The sequence below is a fragment of the Argopecten irradians genome, chromosome 7, assembly GCF_041381155.1.
Source record: "Argopecten irradians isolate NY chromosome 7, Ai_NY, whole genome shotgun sequence".
In the NCBI taxonomy this organism is placed as follows: Eukaryota; Metazoa; Mollusca; class Bivalvia; order Pectinida; family Pectinidae; genus Argopecten; species Argopecten irradians.
In genome coordinates this window covers 43,106,957-43,131,531 of record NC_091140.1, presented here as the reverse complement: position 1 = coordinate 43,131,531, position 24,575 = coordinate 43,106,957, and the positions used below count along the sequence as shown (strand labels likewise).

General features: G+C 32.7%; 2 protein-coding genes across 5 annotated transcripts in view; one reads left to right on the top strand and one right to left on the bottom strand.

The window, feature by feature from the left end:
* The window catches only part of LOC138328521 (cytoplasmic dynein 2 heavy chain 1-like), a 64,764-nt gene extending 55,663 nt beyond the window's left edge, over window positions 1–9,101 (bottom strand). For 2 of the 3 annotated variants that reach the window (XM_069275361.1, XM_069275363.1), the window contains exons 1-12: window positions 9,033–9,101; window positions 7,978–8,206; window positions 7,134–7,467; window positions 5,028–5,273; window positions 4,059–4,291; window positions 3,335–3,583; window positions 2,758–2,831; window positions 2,333–2,492; window positions 1,784–1,959; window positions 1,143–1,338; window positions 612–720; window positions 135–283 (exon numbers count right to left, since the gene is read on the bottom strand). In XM_069275361.1, the coding sequence (XP_069131462.1) occupies window positions 135–283; window positions 612–720; window positions 1,143–1,338; window positions 1,784–1,959; window positions 2,333–2,492; window positions 2,758–2,831; window positions 3,335–3,583; window positions 4,059–4,291; window positions 5,028–5,273; window positions 7,134–7,467; window positions 7,978–8,178 (2,127 nt within the window). In that variant the 5' untranslated portion in view covers window positions 8,179–8,206; window positions 9,033–9,101. The remainder of the gene's footprint in view (window positions 1–134; window positions 284–611; window positions 721–1,142; window positions 1,339–1,783; window positions 1,960–2,332; window positions 2,493–2,757; window positions 2,832–3,334; window positions 3,584–4,058; window positions 4,292–5,027; window positions 5,274–7,133; window positions 7,468–7,977; window positions 8,207–9,032) is intronic. The other variant, XM_069275362.1, reaches the window with a different exon arrangement.
* A 103-nt stretch (window positions 9,102–9,204) lies between these two features.
* On the top strand, window positions 9,205–22,838 carry LOC138328523 (DCN1-like protein 5). 2 transcript variants are annotated; one of them, XM_069275365.1, is made up of 10 exons: window positions 9,205–9,308; window positions 11,055–11,134; window positions 12,076–12,215; window positions 12,885–12,967; window positions 13,363–13,436; window positions 14,439–14,530; window positions 15,149–15,257; window positions 15,947–16,051; window positions 16,462–16,564; window positions 17,597–22,838. In XM_069275365.1, exons 3-10 carry the CDS (start codon window positions 12,142–12,144, stop codon window positions 17,656–17,658), a joined length of 702 nt encoding a protein of 233 aa, XP_069131466.1. In that variant the 5' UTR covers window positions 9,205–9,308; window positions 11,055–11,134; window positions 12,076–12,141; the 3' UTR covers window positions 17,659–22,838. The 2 variants fall into 2 exon arrangements, with proteins under 2 accessions (XP_069131466.1, XP_069131467.1); XM_069275366.1 differs by having other exon boundaries at window positions 9,223–9,308; window positions 11,040–11,134.
* The last annotated feature ends 1,737 nt before the right edge of the window (window positions 22,839–24,575 follow it).

Below are 24,575 nucleotides of genomic sequence, written 5' to 3'. Positions count from 1 at the left end.
AAATATGGGTCTAGAGACAATAAACCAGCGATGGAAGTCTGGAGGCAAAATGTCCAATAACTCCAACAGTACTTGGCTACTGATCTAATGATAGGTCACAACTGATTTAAATTACTCTTTCTTAAATTACATACTTTCTCGCAAACAGTGTTGTGCGATTTCCTGAGTCGTCGGTTCTCAGTGGTCAGTCGTTCTGCTGCCTTCTGCAGCTTCTTGATGTAGTGGTCAAGCTCGTCTGGATTGTCCCAAGTAATCTCAACATTTTCTCCCTTAGACTTACTCCCTGAGTAAAGAATAAAAGTGGACAGGGGTCCATCAACAGTAAAAAAAAAAAGCAGTATAAAATTGAAAAATCTTTTTTTATGATATATGTTTCAATGCCAATCGTAAACCAAAACATTGGATGAGCTATTTTGTTATAACCAAAATTATTGAAATGCCCTAAAATCTTTTTCACTGCTAGACAAACTTGTTTAGAAAAGCGATCAAATTTTGTTAAAATTGGTTATTTTAAAACATCAGAAAGTAGACTTGTTAAGCTGGAGGTTATTATAAAGAAGTGTTCAGTCACTAAGACAGGGTTTACAGTTGAATATTGACTATGCATTTACCTGACTTTGGGTTTTTCACAAGCTTTTCAAAGGCCAGAGCAGAGTTCAACATCATAGCTTGCTGACTTGTGATCATCTGTTGGTCAATGGTATTGTAGAAATGGGCCACCTGTTAATTATAAATTAAACTAATTCAATAAATTAAATAAGTTTCAAATTTCCCCTTTAACAAATAAACATTTTCTTAATTCAAAGTTGCTAACAGCAAAATATGCTGTTTCTTTAGAAGTCACAGAAAAAACCAATGAGGAGGGGGTAGCAGTAATTGAAATCTAATCTTCTGCTATTGTCAGTCATGGATTATTGACAGTCCAGAAAACAAATCATCAATTAAATTACCATATTCGACCAAATAAGCGCCCAGGGCGCTTAAAAATTGAGCCATAAATCAGTTTGCAAAAGAAATCAATCTGCATTTAATTCAAAGTAAGTGAAATTGAAGTCTAAAAAAGGGGGAGTGGCACTTACAGGGATGAGGGCGACTATATTGGGTCGAATATTTGAATTTTGTTTCACGCAGCTTGGACTTACCTGTTTGAGCACAACACCGTGTCGGTAGAATTTCTGTGCAGTGTTTGACACATGCATAATTTTGGCAGGGATGACAAAACCCATGGAGCCAAGTTGTCTGACCTCTCTCATCAAGGTCACCAGGCGATCGCCGTAATTCACACGTAGTTTACCAGTGTTATGGTTCAACTCCATCAGTCGGCCATTAGTCTCCAAGCTACATAAAGAAATTACAATGAAATTATTTAGCTGTGATTTAATACAGGTTGATCTATATTTTGCTTTAAAAATTATCATTGAAATTAAGAGCAAAGAAGTTCATGCAGTAACTGCAACTGCAAAAATACCCATAACCGCATTAACTAGTGGCAAAGAGTTCATTTCAGTTCATATTCATTCCTCCATGAATCTGTTGTTTTCTAAATCAGCTAATTACCAGAACACCAGAATAGGAACTATGACAAAAGGAAGAGGCCATTTTTCAAAATTACTTTTTAAAATACATATTGAACATCTACATACATACCTTAATTAACATAACAATGTGTAAAATCTTTCAAAACTGTGACCCTAATTAAGGGTTCATGAGGACATCTGTGTGACCCAATTGTTAAAAGGACAACCAGATAAAATAATGGACTGTGATAAATTAGAATGACTACCTGAGTGGTTCCCGGGTGTCATTGATGCGGTCAAGCATATCTCGTGTCCAGTCGTCGTACGTCTCTGTCCGCCAGTTCAATAACTCATCCTGAAGCTCCTGTGCATCCTTCCTGAACTTTTTAAATCCAGCCAAATCTCCAAGCAAAGTTTCAGCAGTCTTTATTGTTTCTTCAACCTGAAATTTATATAGAGTTGAGGATTTGTAAACCAATTTCTATCTAAAATCCTATTTTCTTTTTATAAGCTCATTCTATCATGCCTCCATACCTGCCAATACATTCAATAGCATATATCCCGTTACTGATATGGGTAAACATTTTCATGATTTTAAAAGGAAATGATAATTTTAAGTTTTAGTATTTTAAAATTTTTGTGATCATCTTCCAGAGTATATATAATTCAACCATTTCTCATCATTTTTGTGACTAAATTTTCCGCAATTATATAGCTTGTGAAAATGTCCTCATCGCAAAAACCACTGGATATACGCTAGCAAAATCAGACCTGGCCATCTATATAGCCATTTAGATAGCTGACTAATCACTCACCCGTGCCTCGAGTTGTCGGACATACACCATGTTGTTGACAATCTCAGGTAAGTTCTTTCCCTTAGGAACCCCTTTTCCTCCTGGTCGCTGTCCCGTGCGTTTCTGGAAATCATTCTCCACCTCTTTCACATTGACGTTAAGTTGACCCAACAGCGTCTCTCTGTATCAAAATAAATTTTGTACATTATATGCAATGTGTTCTGAAAGTGGCGTAACTTTAGATCTAGGTCAAGAGTTAAAAAATAGGTCAGAGTAAACTTGTTTACTACATGGTACATTAAGTATATTTTTCTTTAAATTGGTTCAAGAAATTCATGGATTACTATTATAATAGATTACCAGGTACAACTGTAATTTTTTTTTCTGTAAAACAATCTTTTCTGTAAAAGTTTCTGTGAAGTTTTAACTTTTTTTTTTCTGTTTACCTTTCCGACACCATTTCTTTGTTGATGTTTGGGCGCTTGATGAGCTCCTTGTATCGTTGAAACTCTCTCAACAACTGAAACAGAAAGTTATCAGTTTTAAATTTCAAAATTTATTAAGACTTAATAAAAACACGTTTTTGATATTGTGATAATCATTCCTTTTAAAATATCCAACAGATGTCTTATTCAACAACACTAGTACTTCTGCATATTATAACCAATATCTCATCATAAGAATTATGCCAAATTTCGGCATTGGTTTCTCTTATCATAACTACAAAATGCAGAAAACATATATTGATTTAATTGCAAAAATTAAACTCAAGTCAATTTTAGTACTGGATCAATGTATGTTAATATTCCAAGAATTTAATTGATCTCATCAAAACCTATGTTCATTGGATTTCTGTTGAATAAAAACAAATATTGTATTGAAAATTTTGATTTTTTTTCCCTTTTTGATGAAATTTTGATAACATTTTAATTGCTGTATTTTTTTCTTGGTCTTATTATGACAATTTAATGGCATTTTAATAGGAAAGTCATCCAGCATTAATGGCTTCTAATTTCTTCCTACCTGTTGTGGATATCCTTCAAGTGCCTTCACCTGACTTCGGAGTTTGCCTGCGATTTTCTGTTCCACAGGTGACATGATTTTGTCATACTGGGCGACGGCAGCATTCCACAGAGGTGCAGTATAAGGGTTGTATTGAAGGGGGTTTAAGCCTACAAAAGGGGAGAAGGCGTCTATTGTGTGTAATTCCTTCTGTTCTTGGGAACTCAGCAGCTGGACCTGCTGCTCATGGACGATTCTCAGGGTCAAAATCTGAAGTCACCAAAAGATAAATAAATCTATGAAGCAACAAAGATTCTGATCCATTTTACCTATATATTACCAGTTAATACCACTTGTGTATACTGTTTATTTTTTCTTTGTATATTACAGAGTTATCTGCCCTTGAAGGAAAATATTGAATCTGCATCATTTCTTTGATAGTGACTGAAAATTATGTTGCTTCCTCAGAAAAATATGACAAAATGCTCAAAAATATTAAATGTTAAATAAAATACAACAACCTGTAAGGGGAGATAATCTAATAAAAAAATTATACAAAATAAAACTTGTGAACAATACTTTTTTTAATGAAACAGAAAGGAAATTATGCCTTAAATACAATGATATTCATTTTTCATCATATCTTTTTTTTATAACTATTATTATCATAATTGTGTTCATTTTACAAGTTTAGATTGTTAACTTGTTAATTACTTTTCTGTCCAATAATAAATTTCAAATTTACCTCTTCTAATCTTTGAGCAAGCTTCTTCAGATTTTCTGGAGTGAAGCGTTCTCCTTTCCAAGGATTTGGTCGGAAATTTTTCCAGAACTGAGTCGTCAAAGTTTCGCACACACCAACAAAACGTTCACAAATAGCCACACCTGACCGCAAGGATTCCTTGACTTGTCCGTAATCTCCCTGCCAAAGATCTTCCTCAGCAAGTTTTCTCTGGACATAGCGGCCCAAGGATCCACCTATAAACACAATAACAACACAATATTCCATTGTCAATAATGATATAAGATACAATCAGACTCCTTTATCTGGAAGAAATAACCTAGGTATATTCAAAAGTGATCATATAATTTGTAAACTAGAAATATGTCTGTTAGACATTAAGTGCTTGCTAGCTACTTCCTAACCTTAATTTCCCGTATGAAATCATCCTCGGTAACAGGTGTACGTAGCACTTTTGCTCATTATCTCTTGTAGTCCGCTAAACCTTTTTTCTGGAAAAAATTGCATGTTCGAACTATCCAGCGGTTCGAATTAACCGGAGGTTTACAGTAATAGTAGATTATCGCTGACAAGTATATCTAAGTATATGTTTTTGAAAGGTTGGTGTCATTCAATCACGGCGAATTCTATTAAACTGACTTCCGGTATCGCGTGCGCAGTTGGAATCTGCGCATAACGGATGTACACAGACTCTACACCCAACAAGGAAAATAATAGTGCGAGTACGCTCGCACTAAAAAATCTCAACTGAATTAATTGAGGGTTTATTGAACATATTCCAGGACCCAGTTTCATGAACATTCCTTAATTTTAATGAATTCCTTAACTGAAATTTCCCCATAGAAAAGCATTACAAAAGTGAAAAACCCCTCGTTAAATTCTGTAATTCTTTCCTATGACAATGTTAGATTCAAAATTATTTTAATTTTTCCAGAAGCAATTTTAACAGTCACTATCCAATAGGAAACAAACCTATGATATCCATAAGGTGTCTCATCCTATCTTCCGGGTAGGGGTTCCGGTCTTCTCCCTTCCAAACCTCATCCAGCGTGTCCTGTGTAATTTCAACCAGTTCCATAACATCCTGGAGTCCCATGGCGTCCAGTCCCCCGAACTCCTTAGAGATAGGCTTAAACAAATCCACAAAGTTAGCAGCTCGCTCACTGCTCCTCGACTGGTCAGCCCAATACTGGAACTCATCTGATGGGCTTAGAATAGCTACAAGCAAAACATTTTCAAATTTATAAAAGTGGTTCTTCAGATGAGATTCAAACAAACTTTAAAATGCCTAATTTAGAGTTTAATTTTGGAGTACATAGCAATGATAGGTTTGCTTTAAGAATAAGTTATTTATTACAAGGAATAAATTTTCCTTAATTCATTTTTGTTCCATTTACAACGTGTTGCTTAAAGTTTTCCTCATTTCTGAAATGTTTTCATAAAATTGGACCCCGAAATTTCAATTATTGAATGAACATTAAAAAGAATTTTTTTTATATATTTCTTTTATTTTTCCAATTTATCGTACATGTATAATACACAACATTATATCAATCATACTTCCACAAACAAACAGAAAAAATAAACACACACGCAAAGACACACATACTTCTCACACATATAGTCATATAAACAAAACACTGCACAAAAGACAACACTAAAACTACATTTTACAAAACATAACAATATAGATTAGAAAAGCATTTAGATTAAATTATATAACTTAAAAAAAAGACTATCTGGACTTATATATATACCATTTAATCATAAGAACTATTTCATTATCAATTTCGCTATTTGTTACTCTATTATGAAATCCGAAAAGCAATGTTTCTTTATTAAATCTAAAGGGAATTAGCAGAGCATCAATAAAATATTCCAAAGTGTTGTAAAACTCTTGAATTTTGTAACAATTCCAAAATGCGTGCTCAATAGTTTCTATTTCATCATTACATAGCGAACAAAAAGGGCTTTCTGTAATACCTAATCTAAAAAGATGAACATTTGTTGTAAGTATATGATGGTTTATTCTATACTGTAGGCACTGCAATTTTGTATTTTGAGAAACAAGAAAAGGGGTTCTATAAATCATTTTTCATTTATCATTGTCAAAGTTAAAAATGTCTTCCCATTTTTTCCGTCCTGTTGCAATAGTATCATTTGAACTGAGTATATTGTAAAAATCTTTTGCACCTTTTTTACTCTTAAAAAATAATCTAAGATATATTGGCATGTAAGGGAAATTTAGAGTTACATTTGTCAGATCATGATTGGCAATATATCTTCTAACACTAGTAGCAATGCCTTCAAACTGGAGAAAGTTGATGTTTAAATCATACCGTTGACAAAATTTGTTGAAAGTATATAAAATATTATCTTTTTTTATAAAATCATTAACTACAGAAATCCATTTTTCTGTACCAATCGTGATAAAAAATATTTTTGTTTTCAATTTTGAATAAATTGTTATGCCAAATGGGTGTTTTTAATAGTGATTCAACACCTTTTTCCAGCGATTTATTTTTTTGTTCTAACATATATATACCAAGCTTTTAAAACATCTTTCCAAAAAAGATTTTTACATTTTTTTTCATGTTTTTTTAATACATGACAATTGTATAAAAAATTTAAATGATACTCAGATAACAGTAAAGCCCAAACACAATATCTAATTTAAGATTTAAATGAAATAGTTTAAGTTATGAATTCAAAAACTTCCAATCTATTATAACTATATATTGTGATTCAATTAAATTCTAATTATCATATTTGATCCAGTAAGTGCCCTGTCCCTATAATGTCACTCTTACCTTTTTGAAGACTTGGGCCAGTAATTCAAACAGTAATGAGCTTAATCACAGTTAATCAGCAATTCAAACAAGATAAACTAATTTCCTATAATACCAATGTTACAAAATTTACAATAATCTTAAGATCTCCATTCATTTCCTTCATATCCATTGAAGTGAAGATAATAAGAAATGAAAAAATTCATTAATCAAGTGATTCAGCTCACCACTCTTTGAACAACCAGACCCTGGGCACTTATTGGATTTAATACAGTAATATTAAACTTACATCCTAGGTTGTCACCATCCTTGGATTTTCCTAGGTTGTCACCATCCTTGGATTTTCCACCAAAGGAAGCATCCTGTTTTCTGATAGCACTTCCAAGTCCTGCCTCCAGTTCGCTTATCAGACTCTGCAACTTTGGATCAAGATTCCGACTCCATTTGCCATCCTCGAGAAGCAACGGAGCGTAAATTTTCTGGACAGCATGATAGAGAGTGCTTAGGGGGGAGTCCACCATCGTAGACACAATGATGTTAGTGTGTAAATCATCAGGGGTGATAACATCAGGGCGAATCTTAAAGAATACTATCACTTTTTCTTTTTGGTCATTTGGTTCAATCTGAAAAGTAAAAACGGATTGATTATTATATATTTTTATAAGGCCCGCAACACCTAAATAAATCAAGCAAGAATTTTCCTGGCAAACTTTTTCCTATTTTTTGGCAGGGGAGTGGGAGGTGTTCTTTAGACACAAACGTATTTTTATCGATGTCCACACTATAAATATAAAATAACGGAGGTCTCAATTTGAAACATTGAGTGAATATAAAATGAGCAAGAAGAAAACAAAATACCTTTGATACTGACATAAATTTTGGAGTGAAACCTTTTCAATAAAAGAAACCTGAACATATGCAAAATCTGCTGTTTAGTTCTTAGATCTACAGTATGGCATATCAGTATGGGTTCCCATATTTAGTATGGGACTCTCAAATATCAAGCCTTGGTGTCTAAGAAATTCTTAACATAAAAAACGGCCAGCAGATCTAGAGGCTACACCTAGCTGTTATTATAATGAAAACCTAATTATAAATGAAAAACTTAATAAATCAAATCTACAACACATCACCTTGTTTGATAAGAGTAGACGGCGCCCACTTGTGCGAGCATCAGGTCGTGCCACCAACACTGGTACATTTCCATCGTCAAGGAAACTGTTCATCGACGGCGTGTCACCAAGCGTAGTGATGATACCATCTGTGGGTGGCACGCCAAAGTAGTTGGCTGTTGTCGCCAACAGGTATTCCTTCCTAGAATCACCTCCTGGCATTTTGGTATTTATCGGATTTCAATCATTCCTAAGAAAAAAGATAAAAACAGATATACAGCACTTTAAATAACTAAATAAATAAAGCACACATAGAGGATTTTAAAACACTTTTTTCAAGATAATAAAATATTTGGTTTCTCTTAAATAGTTCAATCTATTTAAGCTTATTTAGTCTGATAAATTTTAAAATTAATTTCTCTATTTAATTGGAATCACCTAATTATTTTAATATATAGACTACATTGTGAATCAATAAAAAAAACAATAAAAACTTCAATAAATAATTTCCAAGTGAATTTCTTTGCATGCACTATACTGATGCTTGTAGACATAAACATTTTATTTTATTTCATTTTTTTCCAATTAGATTCTGATTGATATAAAAACTCTGAACACTGTTAATTACAGTCAAATGCATTGCTTAACATTTGAAAATTTAAACATTTTACAAGCATTTTAACTACGAAGCATACAGTAACCAATATATAATATAAATTTTGAAAACAAGAAACAACCATTCATGTCCACAAGTACCCGTGACATGCTTTGGTATATCTGTAGGCTTACACATGGTTAAAATCACATATTTTTGTATGTAACACTCTGATAATTGATCTAACTTTGACTGGTTCTTACATAATCTTTATTGATAACAAAAAAATTTAAAAAAAAGTCTTATTCGGCCCCTATTTTTTCTGGTGGCTTGTGCATAACAGCACCGGTATCTATGTCCATTTATCTGATATACAATAATAATCAATTTAATTAATAAATCAAGATATTAAGTCCCATTTAAAAGCTATATCGATTGTATCAATCATCTTTAAAATATCAAAAGATATAAAGAATCTCACATAATTCTTACAACATGTGAAGCAGCTTTCTCCTGCCTTGGAATGCAGCTCCAGCAACAAAGTAACAAACATTCTGATTGGTTGAGCTGGACGCTACGGTATATTGACCAATGAATGCGACGGTTATAAGCGACTTTGGTCTCGGGAAAACCTCGTTCCATACCTTTTGTAACTTCCTGTAGGGAAGGAGGTTGACGAAAGGGTCATTTCCGTTCCGCAAACGCTGCAGCAAAGAAACGACAGTAACAACAATTTTGGCGATTATTTTTGTTTATGGTAAGTACGAAGGGCGTTATTTCAGTATTTGGATCTTTGTTCTTTGCATAGGCTGAAAGCAAAAATGCAATTCTGAACTAAGAGGTGATATTGTCCAGCCGAACTTGTGTTGAAATTCCCTTCTAATTCTTGACTTGTCAGACGAATGACCCTTCCAGTTCCAGGTTCAAGTGTCACTAGAGGAAACTCGGAAAAGTTCTATAAACTTTGCCAGATAAAAGCATACTGTGTCGAATTGGTTATTGGTTCCCATGCAATTACATTTTGACCTTTTTTCTTTTTTTTGTGTGTGTGTGTGTATACATTTCACTAACTTCCGATTTGAAAAATAAGATTTACTCGAGCTCTTTTTGATGAGAAAATGCCTAAGACAAAATGGGACTGATATAGGCCTATATAGTGTTAATTATAACATTGTGAAATTAATTATCCATCACCTTGGAAATACATTTTGAACTTCTTCTGATGTGCTATTAGTGGTATTTAAGAGAAACTTGCCTAAAATGATCCTGGTATCAATGTGTTATTTTTCGGGTTGATCTAAAATTCAAGATGGCTGCCACAGCCGCCATCTTGAAATGACACTTTGAACTTCTTTTCAAGTTGTGCCAACACAATTTGGATAAAACCTGCCTGAAATGATCTCAGACATGGTCCTTTAAAGCATTGTTTACATTGTGGGTTGATCCCAAAGCAAAGATGACATAGTCTCCGCGACACCCTTTAACGTTATATTTGATTTCCTCCACAACTGTTGCCAAGGCTGTCAGATGACCTTAAAGGCCCTTGGGCCTCTTGGTTTTGATGGTTGATGTACCTGGAGTCTCTTGCACACAAACATGCATATACATGTAAGCCAATTTGAGTATCTTTTTATATACATGTATACACATATCATCAGTAATGCTTCATCTAAATTGATTCCATCTATAAGATGCAAGCTGTCTGCTCCTTCAATGCTATATATGTAACGATAATTTTGTGAAGAAATATATTTTGCTTATCATTATATAATTAAAGAACAGTTGGCATCAAGGATATGATAAATGATTACATGTATGAATGCAAGAGAATATCTTTCTATAAATTGAAGTTTATATACACTTTTCCTTTATTTTTATGAGAGAGTGTGGAGATCTAATAGAGCAAATTGAATGTGAATGATGAAATGAAAGTGATTGAGTTAAAAAGTGAGAGAGCTATAGACCTCTTGTGGGAGGCTAACTGTATACCAGTAAGATGAATAAACCATACAGTCCCAGCCATGGCATCCCTCTTATTTGAATTGCTGGATAATAAAATCAATTTGAAACATGAACAAAATATTAATTAATAACATATGTATCCCGGTGGTGGTGTATGTTTCTGTTAATTATTGTTATTATGATCATGATCAGTTTCACTTTTGGGGAATACATGTAAGTTGAATAAAAATTCTTCTTTTCTTTAATACCCATTTGTTTCATGGACATTTGATAAGATAAATCATGATCTGCACATGTACCAACCAGGTGAACATGTCCCATAGGGGATTACTGGAACCTGTGTATACAGAATAGACTCGAGTAAAGCTTCACAAAATATAACTGACTGCAATTTTAAATTACAAGAATAAAACAAAGACATGAAATTAACTTGCTAAGAATTTAAATTGTTTGTGTAAATTGGCAGGCAACCCAGTCTTGCCATCTTATGTGTATTTGTATGGTTGATTATTTTTAATGGTTACAGGTCTGGATTTTACAGGTGTATTTGTTCATAGCTACTGCAGCCTGGAGGAAGATAAAGAAACTGGTCATCCTTTGCAGAATAGATTTACAACCCTGGTATGTTTAGTTTTGAAAAAAAGTACACTTCTTTTTCAGACTATACATGTGAAGATTATGTTATTATTTATGGCAGATGCTAGTGTGTGGGGGGGTGGTAATTGCCTGTAGCCAAGTCACTTATCCCCAAATTGTATACAAGGTTGTATACAAGAACATACTCCGGTACTACTGTAGGATCTTCTGAGACAGGCCCATGGTTATGAGAAAAAATTTTGTGCAGACCATATGTCTAGCTAATAAGCAGATTTTCACTGCACATTCTCTGAAATTCCAGTTAGGTCATTTTGCCAATGATTCAAAAGGTAGGGTAAAGGTAATTAAAAAGTCTATGTTTTGAATTTTGGAAGGTGTACACCAAGGTGATGCCATAATTCTGTCTCTTTTAATATGTTTAAAGATACTCCACCTCAGACACATGGTATTTTTTTCTCAATAAAAAACAGGAGCACACAAATTAGTATTTTTCTTCAGTTAAAAAAGTTACTTACTTTACACCATTACCACCTTTGAAAAGTTCGAGCTTCTAATTTTACTTCAAGCTAAAAATATTAAAATTATTAATTGTACCCCAAAAAAAATATGTGGCACTATATATCCTATATGGAATAAGTACTGATATTGCATGCACCAAAAGCAAAATTATTTTGTATATTTTTTTTGTGTTAATTAGACATATGCATGTATATACATGATAAAACAACAATTATCGTTCAAATGATGCATATGAGTATCCTTTATGCTCTGTTGCCGGTGGAGCATCTTTGAGGAAAGAGCTACATTTCCACAAAAAGAAAATATAAAGAAAAGACAAATCCTAGCTGTGTGATAATGTTCTTCTTAAAATTAGTTTGATTTTAATTAGTATATCAAAACATAAAAAATCACATAACACAGTATGTGTATTTTAGTTCACTGTGGAATGTATTTATTGTTCAAAGAGAATAGGTGAAGGCACAACTTCACAGGAAGCGCTTGGTGGCCAAGTGCATGAGAATTACTTCAGCATGCCCATAAGGAGGAAACGCTCATCACCTACAATGGAAGATTCTAGAACAAAGAAAGCCAGAGTTGCTAGCTGGTAAGTCAATCTAACGAGGTAAGTAAAAGGGCTGATCCATAAGTTATTTTTTAGGTCACAGCCGCCATCTTGAAAACACATTTGAACTTCTTCTCAAGTTTTACCAGTGCGATTTAGCTGAAACTTGCATGAAATGATCCTGACATGGTCCCAACCAAGTGTTGTTATTTTTTGGGTCGATCCGAAATCCAAGATGATAGGATCTTGACAAAGTGTTTTTACATCTCTTGTTGATCCCAAATTGAAGATGGCTACCATGACATCATATCTAATTAATTTCCTATATGACTTTTGCCAAGGAAGTCAGATGACTGTTAAGGCCCTTGAGTCTCTTGTTTTTTTCTTGGGGTCTTCGGCTAAAATGGAAGATTCTAGAGCAAAAAAAAAGCCAAAGTTGCTTGTTGTTAAGTTGATCTACCAAGGTAATTACAAGGGCTGATTCATGGGATAATTTTCATTCTGAGGTCTTCGTCTATAATAAAAGATTCTAGAGCAAAAAAGCCTAAGTCACAAGTTTGTGAGCCAATTTAATTGGTTATTTTTCACTCTAGATTGTGTAACTGTGATGTGTTTAGCTAAATATTCAGAAATAAGTTTTTGTTCTGAGTTATTCAAGAATAAGAGATCTACTGACAATATCAATCTCATTTTCATTTAATTTTATTGCAGGGCAAGGAAGGATGGAAGGTCCTGTGATACAGATAGTGCTTTCAGTTCTAAACGATGTGTTGCTTGGTTTCACGAATACACAGGTAATTATACAGATGTATAGATCCTCTTGGTATGCAGGGTATGTATAAAGTACTTACTGCTATACCGCTACTTTTTGTGAAGTGCCAATCTTTTGCGGTATAACAGGTTGGTGGTTAGGGTTTACAATATGAAAATTTTAACATAAATTTAACATGGACTTGGACTGAAATCCATTTTTTGCCTCATGTGAAGAAATATTACCTGTGTATAATGTATAAACATTTGAATGAAATAAAATGAGGAATGATTTCATTGAAACATGCGATTGTAAAATATTATGTTTCCTTGTATGTGTATGTATTTATGGCATATGTTACTTTTTTGTCATAATTGATGGTTTTGCTTAGTATGATGACTGTGCATAGTAGAATAATAAAACCATTATTTGTTTTAGGTGCTGATGAAGACGTACTAGGACCCGAGGGGATGGAAAAATTCTGTGAAGACATTGGTGTAGAACCAGAAAATGTAAGCGTAGACAATTTTCATGGTTTTGATGATTAGTTGAATACTGGAAACCACTTTATTTTCACTGATACAAAATTTCTTATTGCAATCATCAACATATTCGCAAATTTTAAATTTGTGATCCATGGCTGTTTTTCATGATCATGCCTCTATATACTCTGAAATTGTTCACAAAATGTTTGTATTTGCATTACCAGAAAAATTGTTTTGTTAGAATTAAGTGGTGTACAGTTTACATTAAAGGGACAATTCAGTCTAAGAGAACATTAAAATTTGTACATATATCGGAAAAAACCAGTTCTAATGGAAATTAGATCAGTCGGTTTTACTGTGATATGCCTGAAAAGTCCATGGTTGTGACATGTGTGTAGATGTTCAAACTCGCTCGCTGTCCGCCATTACACATTGTGGTCGAACTTCTTGTATGCCGAACCCTGTCCCTTGCTCGTAGAGTAATGCAACTTTTGTCAAAACTGCTTAAATTGCTCTGACAGTAGTGTGTTAACCTTATTAGGTGAATTGTCTTGCCTAAAAATCATTTTATGACCTTCTCAGTGGTTATGTAGTTTATTTGTTTAACGTGCCTGACTTTGGCTCGGGTATGGGTACAGCGTCCATATTGTACCTGCTTAATCGTATTGATCAACGATTTGATATTTCAACGATATTAATTAAAATACTAAACAATGACGTGGAATTTGTAAATATTTTATGTTATATGTTTCATAAGAAATGTAGAACAATACATTTATGCCATATTTTGCTTCTTTGTTATGTAAAAGAATTAGCCTGAGTGAATTGTCCCTTTAAAAATTTGTTGCAAAATTCACTTCAATTTCAAATGTAATGTTGGATTCTTTGAACATGAAATTATATGAATAGCAGAATATCTCTTTTCACAAAATAATATGGGTATTTAAAATCCAATAAATTTACATTTCTAGTTTGGATTGGTTGATATTGTATGAGTTTATGGTTTTGATACTTGTGTCTTTCTGATAGATTGTGATGTTATCATTAGCCTGGAAACTTGGTGCCAAAAACATGGGATTTTTCACAAAAGCCGAATGGCTGAAAGGAATGACAGAGTTACAGTAAGTGTGAGAAACAATAGGACAATAGCACTTTTTATTTCCCTTATGTGAGAAAATTTCAATTTGAGACAAAATAGACCTGTTTGTACATTACAATTTAACTCTAACTTGACTAAACAAGACAAAACAGAGAGTGAAAGATCGAGACTTCTCTCAAGTTTTAAGACCCTGTTTAAACTGGTGATTTTTTGTATGCCTATACATATGTATATCACTTCTTAGGTGTACTTGAACATAACTTAGTTTCCAAAAAGTGTCTATGCATTTTACTGTTGACTCATAGATTATTGCGTTTGTAAATTATGGCAAAATATTAAAAAGAATTGCACATTACAGTTTTGCATGTCCACAGGGTTCAGTACATTTCTGTCACCAAATAACCATGCCATTGATTAAGTTTACTAGTGTAGAATGTAGTAGGTGCGTTGGTTTGACCGAATTCCACTTTACAAAGGCATACATATCAGGACCTACTTGACCTTGTCAGAAAAATGGAGGTTGTAGATCATATATTTTTAATATCTTTCGTCAGGAAAGTTCTACAGTAATCAGGGGAGGTAATTCAAGCATTATGTTTGTTTGAAACATAAAAGTTAATTTTGTTTTTAATCATTTCAGGTGTGATTGCCAGAGTAAATTACAAATGCAGTTAGATTATTTACGATCTGTGTTGGATGATCAGATACAGTTTAAAGGAATTTACAGATATGCGTTTGATTTTGCTAGAGTAAGTATTGACATTTAGTAAAATGTACTTTGAGAACTTTTAGAAACAAAATTATTATTTCTTTAGAATTTTGACTGGATACTGGGTATCTCCTAGCTATTAATTCAGTTCAAAGTATTGTTTAGATAGAATGGTCGTGAAAATGAACTGTTGGGTTTATTTTTTGATGACAGAAATATTTCAAATCTTAAAATTACAGAAGAAGGTGTCCTTTGCCCATTGTCTTGAGTTGCTAAATTCAGGTTATTTCCATGGTTGTATAATTGAGAGATTGAAATAAAACCACTTTCAGGTGATTGATATTGAGATTTGCACATCTTAATTATTTAGATAGATATTTTTTATTAAACTTACATATATTATAAAACTACTGCATAACCACAACACAGTGAACTAACAATATTTAATTTCATAATCACTGAAATCATATTCTATCTCTGTACACTGCAGGGTTACCTCTTTTACCGGTAGGTATCAATTGTGACGTCATTACTTTGTGAAAAAAATTCACATCATAATCTCGAAAAGTGTGACGTTATGCTCGCAAACACATGCGTCACAATGAATACCTACCTGCAAGGGCAGACAACTCTTTAATATGCAAAGACAGAATAGAAACTAACAATATAGGGACTTTTAGCATCTTGTTGACAATTTTGTATATTATTGTTGTTTTTTTCTCCAATCAGGATAAAGACCAGAGAAGTATGGATATAGACACAGCTAAAGCTATGTTAGCTCTGGTGTTGGGAAAACATTGGTCACTATTTGGCTCATTTCATCAGTTCTTAGAGGTAAGTTTATGAAATACTTGGGTCTAATACTCAGCGAAAAAAAAGGTTGGTTGGGAAGAAAGGGTAAGGAGGTAGGAGAAGCATATTCTGTACTCTGCCATTTATCAAAATATTGACTTAAAATAATCTACTTGTTTATCAAATTTTATTTCATTTACATTATTTTGTATGTTTTGGAGAAATCTGATCTGCTATTGAAGGTATGTTGGTTTCGTATTTGCAAGCATTACTCCCCTTTTCAGAGAAATAGACATAATTTTTCACAAACAAACAAAGGAGTTAGCAATAAATACCTACTTGGGAAAAGACAGAATAAATTTGTTAGGAAGAAAAGTGAAAGTAATAATAAGTTTGATACTAACAAGATAGAATAAATGTGTCACTTATAAGTGGGGCGTTTCCTTTTCCAGCAATCTAAATACAAAGTGATCAATAAAGACCAGTGGTGTAATATACTGGAGTTCAGTAGAACCATTCTCCCCGATCTGTCTAACTACGATGAGGATGGTGCATGTGAGTATAATTCATTATTCATATGAAATTTTCGGCTTACAGAATATTTTCTGTTTGGCATGTTCTTTTTATTCTTACTGATAAGAAAAAATCTTATCATGAGATCCAAATACAGACGTCGACATGGTGTATAGATGTAGAAAAATAATTCATTGGAAAATCAATAGAATTATACGTTTAAACATGTTTTTTGTTAAGAAGTGGTGTGAAAAATTAATTCGGTAGCTATTTTTTTAACTTCATCGGGTTATGAAATAAAATTTCTTTCATACCCTGATGAAGTTAGAAAAATAGTGACATCAATACTTAAAGATCAGATGGCATTTTATACCAGGTATTTTTGTTATGTGAATATACTCAGTATTTCAAACCGCAAAAATATTAAAGGGACAATTCAGTCTCAAGAGAACATTAAAATTTGTACATATATCAGAAAAACACCAGTTCTAATGGAAATTAGATCAGTCGGTTTTAAAGTGATATGCCAGAAAAGCCCATAGTGGTGAAATGCGTGTGAAATGTTCAAACTCGCTCGCTGTCCGCCATTACACATTGTGGTCGAACTTCTTGTATGCTGAACCATGTCCCTTGCTCGTAGAGTAATGCAACTTTTGTCTAGAACTGCTCAAATCGCTCTGACAGTATTGTGTTTACCTTATTAGGTGAATTATCATGCCTAAAAAGCATTTTGTCATCTTCTCAGTGGTTATGTAGTTAATTTGTTTCACGTGCGTGACTTTGGCTCGGGTATGGGTACTGCGTATATATTGTACCTGTTTAATCGTATTGATCAACGATTTGTAATTACAACGGTATCAATTAAAATACTAAACAATGACGTGGAATTTGTCAATATTTCATGTTATATGTTTCATAAGAAATGTAGAACAATACATTTTTGCCATATTTTGCTTCTTGGTTATTTAAAAGAATTAGCCTGAGTGAATTGTCTCTCTAACCCTGCAAATATTTAGCGTTATACATACAATATATAAAGTACACTTACACTAAACTTCTTTACTGTCCTCACAGGGCCTGTGTTACTGGATGAGTTTGTGGAATGGTACAAGGAACATAGAAGTATGAACAGCTGATATGCTAACCAATAGAAATTGAGTATCTTCCATGAGGTGTGTTGTGATTGGCTGCTTGACAAGGATGTTTCTATTATGCAAATGAAGTGTGGAGAAGAAAGCTGTTTGGACACTTAAAGACAATGGATTCTGTTTTTTACTGCCGATCTTTCAAGCGAGCTTGGCGCCGAGTGGCTTGGAGAATTTAGGAGTGGGGTAAAGTGGATATCTTATCTTTTCCGGCTGTTCTCCTGTGCTCCTTCAGCATTTTAATCACTAGACAATACAGCTAAAATCAACTGAAAATCATAAATATTTTGCAGTGAAATGTTTGAACTTTCTAAATCAAGGTATTTATTCATTCACCCCTGGAATTTCATAATATTCCTGTCTAGTCTTTGATTTAGAAGAGCCTAAAGTTGTCTTCAGGGGTAATGAGTTAAACGTTACTGCACATATAGATTTTGATTGAATTATCAAATGATTAGATGGTAATATATATCTTCTGGTTGTGGTAAATGTTAAAGTTTGTTTACAAAAAATATGAAAGTATTATAAATGATGAATATATATATGAGTTTGTCCACGTCTTACAAAATTGAACACTTTCCTGGTCAGAAGTGATGCAAGTTTGATATATAAAAAAGGCTCAAATGTATTGCTAAGATATTTACTAGTTTGTGGATTTGATTCTGATTCGAGGAAGGTTTAAATTTTAAAGGCTTTTCAATAAGAATTCATGATATGTTTATGATTTTTCAGTTTTTTCCTGTGAATTACTCTAACTTTTACTTGTCAACAAAATTACATTTATCACTGCCCACTATCTGCACAGAACATTCTACACCATCTTTGTTCATTAATGGCCAGAGCTTCTTTATAAACAGATGTTTTTGTCTTTATATGTAGTTGTAAAAAGTAGTATTTATTTTGTAATGTTGCTGATCATAAATAGAAAAGTACATGTATGTGTGAAAAGGAACATATATTGCAACATTTTGTTAAGTTTAGTGAGGTTCACAACTTTTTTGTTGCTTAAAAATCTATACTTTAAATATCATTTTCCCACCATGTCATCAGGGGGTCACTTTTAATAATACTGTATTATATAGTATATTTAACAATACCTCTAGATCATCATTGAGAAGAATAAGGAACAGACTGCGGGAACGATATCAGATCATATGGATGTATGAATTTGTGAGTGATATATGTGATGTTTGATTCTGTGAGAGATATGTTTGTGTATTTCTGTTATGGTCACCTGTTACATTTAACAATCGTTTGGATGCATGGTTGTGTGAGAGATGATTTGGTTGTGTAAGAGATGATTTGGATGTATGGTTGTTTGAGAGATCATTTGGATGAACGGTTGCAATTTTGTGTGAGATCATTTGGATGCATGGTTGTGTGAGAGATGATTTGGATGTATGGTTGTGTGAGAGATGATTTGGATGTATGGTTGTGTGAGAGATGATTTGGATGTATGATTATGTGAGAGATGTATATGTGTGAATCTCATTGTTAAAGAATACATTAAGTCTGTACAATATTATTAATTGTAGATTCTTTGTTACATTTATGTATAGTGCTTTTATGATGGCTATTCTAGATACCATTATATGTATGAATTGGGGAGACAGGTGTTTATTTATCATCAGTAATATTTTGATGTTTGGGTATGAAATATGGCACATTAAAAAATTCTTTAATGTTTCCACAAAATAATCACTTTTTGATTCCTATCTCCCTCACCTCATTTTTTTTCGCAGAGCGATAAATTAATTAATTTATGAAATATATCACCCCATATTAATAGCAAATTTATTTTAAAATAGTGTCTACATTGATGTACATTATTGTAATTATAAAAATATATTTGTTGTTGTTTTTGGTTCTGTAGAAAGTGTAATTTAGAAATATTTCATATGCACAAGTTAAATGATTAATTGATTATCTGTACATGTATAGTATGTAAATGTGTTTAACCTCTGTTTTATATCTGTATATCTTTATTTGCATATTGCAGAGTTACCTCCCTTGTGGATATATATTGATTTGGATGCATGTGTTTGTGGGCATAAAATATGATTTTCAGAGAAAACTGGGTGAGTTTTGCTGACAAAATAATGTCGTCCAAATCAATACCTTCCTACAAGGGAGACTACTCTGCAATACACAAAGATGGAATATGTTATGCAAATGTGTCTTCACATCTCATTTTTATGATTTAAAAAAAAATGAGCAACTATTTCTTGGCTTTTGAATCATTATTCTTAATTTGATTTTGTTGAACCCAAAATATTTAATCAAGATAAGTATGCATTTGATTTTGATAATTTTATTTCCCTTTTTGGTCAAATTCACCCCTGAATACACATTGGGACTCCTCTGCTTCAAGAACTGGAAGAGTCTACTATGAAATTTCAGGGGATGCTTTAAATGCCATCTTAGTTTTAGGAAAACATTATTATATATCCTAGTGCTATTTTGTTGTGATTATTCCGAAAGAGTTTTAATTTAGTTTATAACTTGTTCATTTTGTACAAAGATATAATAATATTATACTATTGCATTGATTTTGAAGTTGTAGATAAACAAAACTTATCATTTGAAAGGATTTTGTGAGATAACCGTTGAGCTTCAAAAGGTGATATAAAGTTGATGGGCATTGGTTTGAGTTGTATAAATGGAATTTTGAAAAAAAAAGTTTTTATAGGGTTCAAATTCGATAACCAAATCACAGATTTACGGTCAATATTGTATCTTTATGTTAATTAATTTAGATAAATCAAATTTCAAACACGAAATATTGTAACCTTTGTAATGTTCTCTTATCGATTCTGGTATCTATGAATGCTAGAAGAATGAGTAGGTCAGGAAATCATATTGATATTTTAGTGACATATTAAGTACGTCAAGTAATGTATTTTGCTAGTTCAGTGTTTTGAAGCGTGTGCATTTCAAAATACATTATTTTCATATGTAGTCAGTTTAAAGTGTGAATGAAAATGTTAGGTTTGTCAAATTATTAAATATAGGATACCATGTATTTTTTGTTTCTTTATAGTGTATTTTGTTTATTAAAATTGATAAATTAATGTTTTAGGTCGACAGAAATTTAACAGTTTATCATCCAGCAATTTTTTTTTACCAAAATGATTATTGAATGTCTTAAAATTACCGCACAAATATTTATTTACTGTAAACTTGATCAATTTGTCAATGCTTGATAATGGGAAGATTCTTTATTTTTATGAAAAATGATCTACATAATTTTTAGTAGATTTTCTTTGGAATTTTCATTGAAAATTAAAACTAGAATTAATTGGTAATTATTCAGTGAAACTTTTCATATTTAAAAAAAAATGCTGCCTATCTAAGTGCTATATATAAATTTTGTGTAAATATTGTATATGTTGATGTTTTGTGTTATTTAGGCAGAATATTTAAAAAAAAATACACTGGTAGTCAAAACCATAAATACATTTAAAAAAAATTTTGTATGAAAATCTTTGTTAGTAATTCTCATTATCAGTATACAGTACAAATCATATGATTTATGAATATATAATAGAAATCATTACAGGTATTATTGTTTGATTACTAAACAACTAATTTATGTGACATGTGTTGTCATTGTACATTATGTTACCTTGTTCAGGTGATTTAATTAGCTTATTGTCCAGCTTATTCAGGTATACTAATATGTTAATCAGTCGTTAAATTAATTTGTATATTTTGTGCATTAACAAATTTTATATTCATTTTCATTAGTTTCATCCCTTGTCATAGATAAGAATTATTTTGTTGCTCATTTGCTGAAGAAGTTAAATAATTGTTGTTGGAAATACTGGTATAATTTGTATATTGCTTTATTACGTAAGTGTTTCAGTTCATTATCTGTTCTGTCTTTCCATATAACAGAGTCATCTTCCTTGTGGGAAGGTGTCAATGGTGATTTCATTACTTTGTGAGTGAAATTTGATGATGTCTTCTCTGAAAACTTTGACGTTACAAGTACATGATGTCGCAATCAATACCTACCCACAACGACAAATATTGGAAAGATATCATATATATACATGTTCATGTGTTCTTAATCTGAAAGGGGTAGGTATAACCTGCTTTAATGTATTTTCATTATGATTTGTCTGTCATTATCAATATTTGTTTTTTTTTTTACTTTTAAAAGGAAATACTACTTAAGGTTAAAACTGACTTTCGACCTAAGTCGATCTGAAATTTCTTAGGGAAGGTTGTTGATAAAATGATATCTATAAATAAGGCTGGTTCAAATCCTCATTACATATCTTAGTGGGAAACTAAAATTTACTTTGAATTATTAGATTGTAATTGAAATATGTGTATATATATCTTAAAAATCATAACTAGTATGTAGTAAATCTCTAGGTTAAGTTTACTGTTTTTGTATTAACTCAAACAGTTCAACATGTGTAGGTGTAGAATAGATTTGATAAATGCCATCTTTTCCTTCAAAACCCATTACATTCTGGTATATCTATAAATACTAAATAGAATTAAATATATGACGCTACAGATTATTTTTATATTCACATAAAGACGATTCTTGTGTGTAGTAGTTTTTGCGTGTAGTGGTGTTAGATCAATTTTAAAAACTATTTTCACTGCTTATTACATGTTGTTATATTACAGGGTTACCTCCCCTATGATGATGTATCTATTGTGACGTCATATGATTATTAGGCAAAACTCGCATCATTTTCTCCCAAAAGTATGACGTCACAATTAACACCTACCTGCAAGGGCAGATAACTCTGTAATATTCAAACACAGAATACCTTGAAGGAGTGAGACACTTAACTCATCAAAGAAACCGGTATCAAGGTACATTTTATCAAGATTTGTTTTTGGTTTTCTTCCCAAGAGTTCCCTTTTAAAAAAGTATGAATATGTGACTGAAAACTGGTGGCTAGCAGTAAAGAAATGCTTAAATATGAAATCTACATTGAACAGAGTTGTTTGTATTGATGCTAGATATATATCTGATGATGTTTGAGAACAGGACAAAAGAGTTTGGTATGTACGAAATGTATGTGTTTTACTTATCTACTGTTATCTGTGAGGGAGTCGGAAAGTTATTGTGAAAACCAATCAGACAGGCCAGTTCATACTTTGGAATATATAAATAAATGTATATTATATGAAATAAGATAAAACTTGGTGTTATCTTTTCTCCACATTTTCAACAGAGTTCAGCAAAGGAAGAGCATCTAATGTATCAGAATGCATCTCCGATAATTTCTACAATCTGAATGGAATGATTGTTTCTACCGGTTTACTTACCTGCATGCCCATTGGATTGACATCAAACAGTCCCCCGCATTTTTACCAAATTGTTTAAACTGATGTTCGTTACACTATGGAAACAAGGTCATACAAACTTGGTGCATTTAGAAGACAGTGTATTTGTGTCAAAAACAGAGTCAGAATGTTTGTTTAACATCCAAGATACCGTTACTGTAGTGGACAAATTTTGTTCGACTTTTCATCGTGATGAATCTGTGTTAGTCCCCACCCAAGAAATGGCTTTTCTGGGGTTGATGATTACCACTGTTACTGTAGATGACATTTTAACTTATTTTTACCTCCAAAACAATTTATGATCAATTATAAAGGACTTTCTAAATTAGAAATTGCAATGTACCGACCTTACATGTAGGTCTCTTAGAGACATACTTGTAAATGAGGTGAATTGACTTAGAATCATAATCCTCTCAAAAATCAACTATAATGGCAGAATAAATAAATCCGTGGTTTACATTAGAATGGATGGTCTTGGGGACCTTTACGAAATTCTCAAAAAGGCCAAAATGTTTTCGAACTCGTGTGTCTGTTTCTGTACTGGTGGCTAAATTTAACTGAAATTAAGCTTTGACGTTTCAATCGTAAGACCCATCCTTCCTCTCCAACCTATATTCAAAAGGTCCAGCGTTGAAGGAATTTACGCTTCGAGATTCTCGCGCTCCACAACAAGTTTGATAATCTCTCGGTTTCACTAACCGTACTCCAATTTCTTTTCCTACCACTTACGTCTTGTGATGACACCATCATTTAACGTGTCTGCTTGACAGCGATCGGGCACGAGGTCATAGAAGTTCAATGTTGCTGTTACAATCTGCTTGCCTCCACTCCCGTCTGCTTCGTTAGCCAAGGGTGTTCAGTACGATACTCGGGAAATAATCGTTCTGAAAACCCTTGGCAAGCGAAGCTGCCACTCCATTGTAATTGTAGTTTCTGTAGTTACCAGTCTCAGATAATTCTTAGTGTGGATGTTGTCTTTTTCACCTAAGTTGTGAAGCCTTACTTTTCAAAGTATTTTATGCTTAGTCTTGGATAAGAGGGATCAAGAGACCTGATGAGACCAGTCCCTCACAAGGTCATTAGATCTATCCCATCCTCTAATTTACCAAAATGAACGAAAAGTTTGCACATATTTTAGCTGGATCTGAAAAGTCGTTTCAATCTGTTCCCGTGATTCATTTCCACATGAGAACCATCTGCAATCTGTTATCTTGTCCAGTTCTCCTTGTCAACAATTTCTCAGTGTTATCTTGATCAGCTCTCGGTATCTGAGTTTGTCTTGTCCAGTTCTTGCTAACTATTTCGGAGTGTTATCTTGCCCAGTTCTCTTTGCGAACAATTCCCGAGTCTTTCTCTTATTATTTTCTCGATGTTGTTATGACGAAGTATTAACTCCAATAACATTGATAGCTTCCAAAAGTTTGCGTCTTGATTTATAACTCAAGCTATCTTAGTTTTCTGATCTCTAGTGTTATTTACTGCCAGCAATAGACATATACCTTAGAATTCAGTTATTCACAGAATATTGTTTTATTACACAATAATAACCAATTTGGACATCCAACTATTAAAGAGAGAAAACAGATATTGGG

What these genes read in the sequence shown, in the direction of transcription:
- LOC138328523 (XM_069275365.1), top strand. Translation starts at nt 12,142, where the DNA reads ATGCCCATAAGGAGGAAACGCTCATCACCTACAATGGAAGATTCTAGA. An exon ending in ATGCGTTTGATTTTGCTAGA is followed by an intron (nt 15,258 to 15,946) that starts GTAAGTATTGAC and finishes TTCTCCAATCAG; the next exon opens with GATAAAGACCAGAGAAGTAT. An exon ending in CATTTCATCAGTTCTTAGAG is followed by an intron (nt 16,052 to 16,461) that starts GTAAGTTTATGA and finishes TTCCTTTTCCAG; the next exon opens with CAATCTAAATACAAAGTGAT.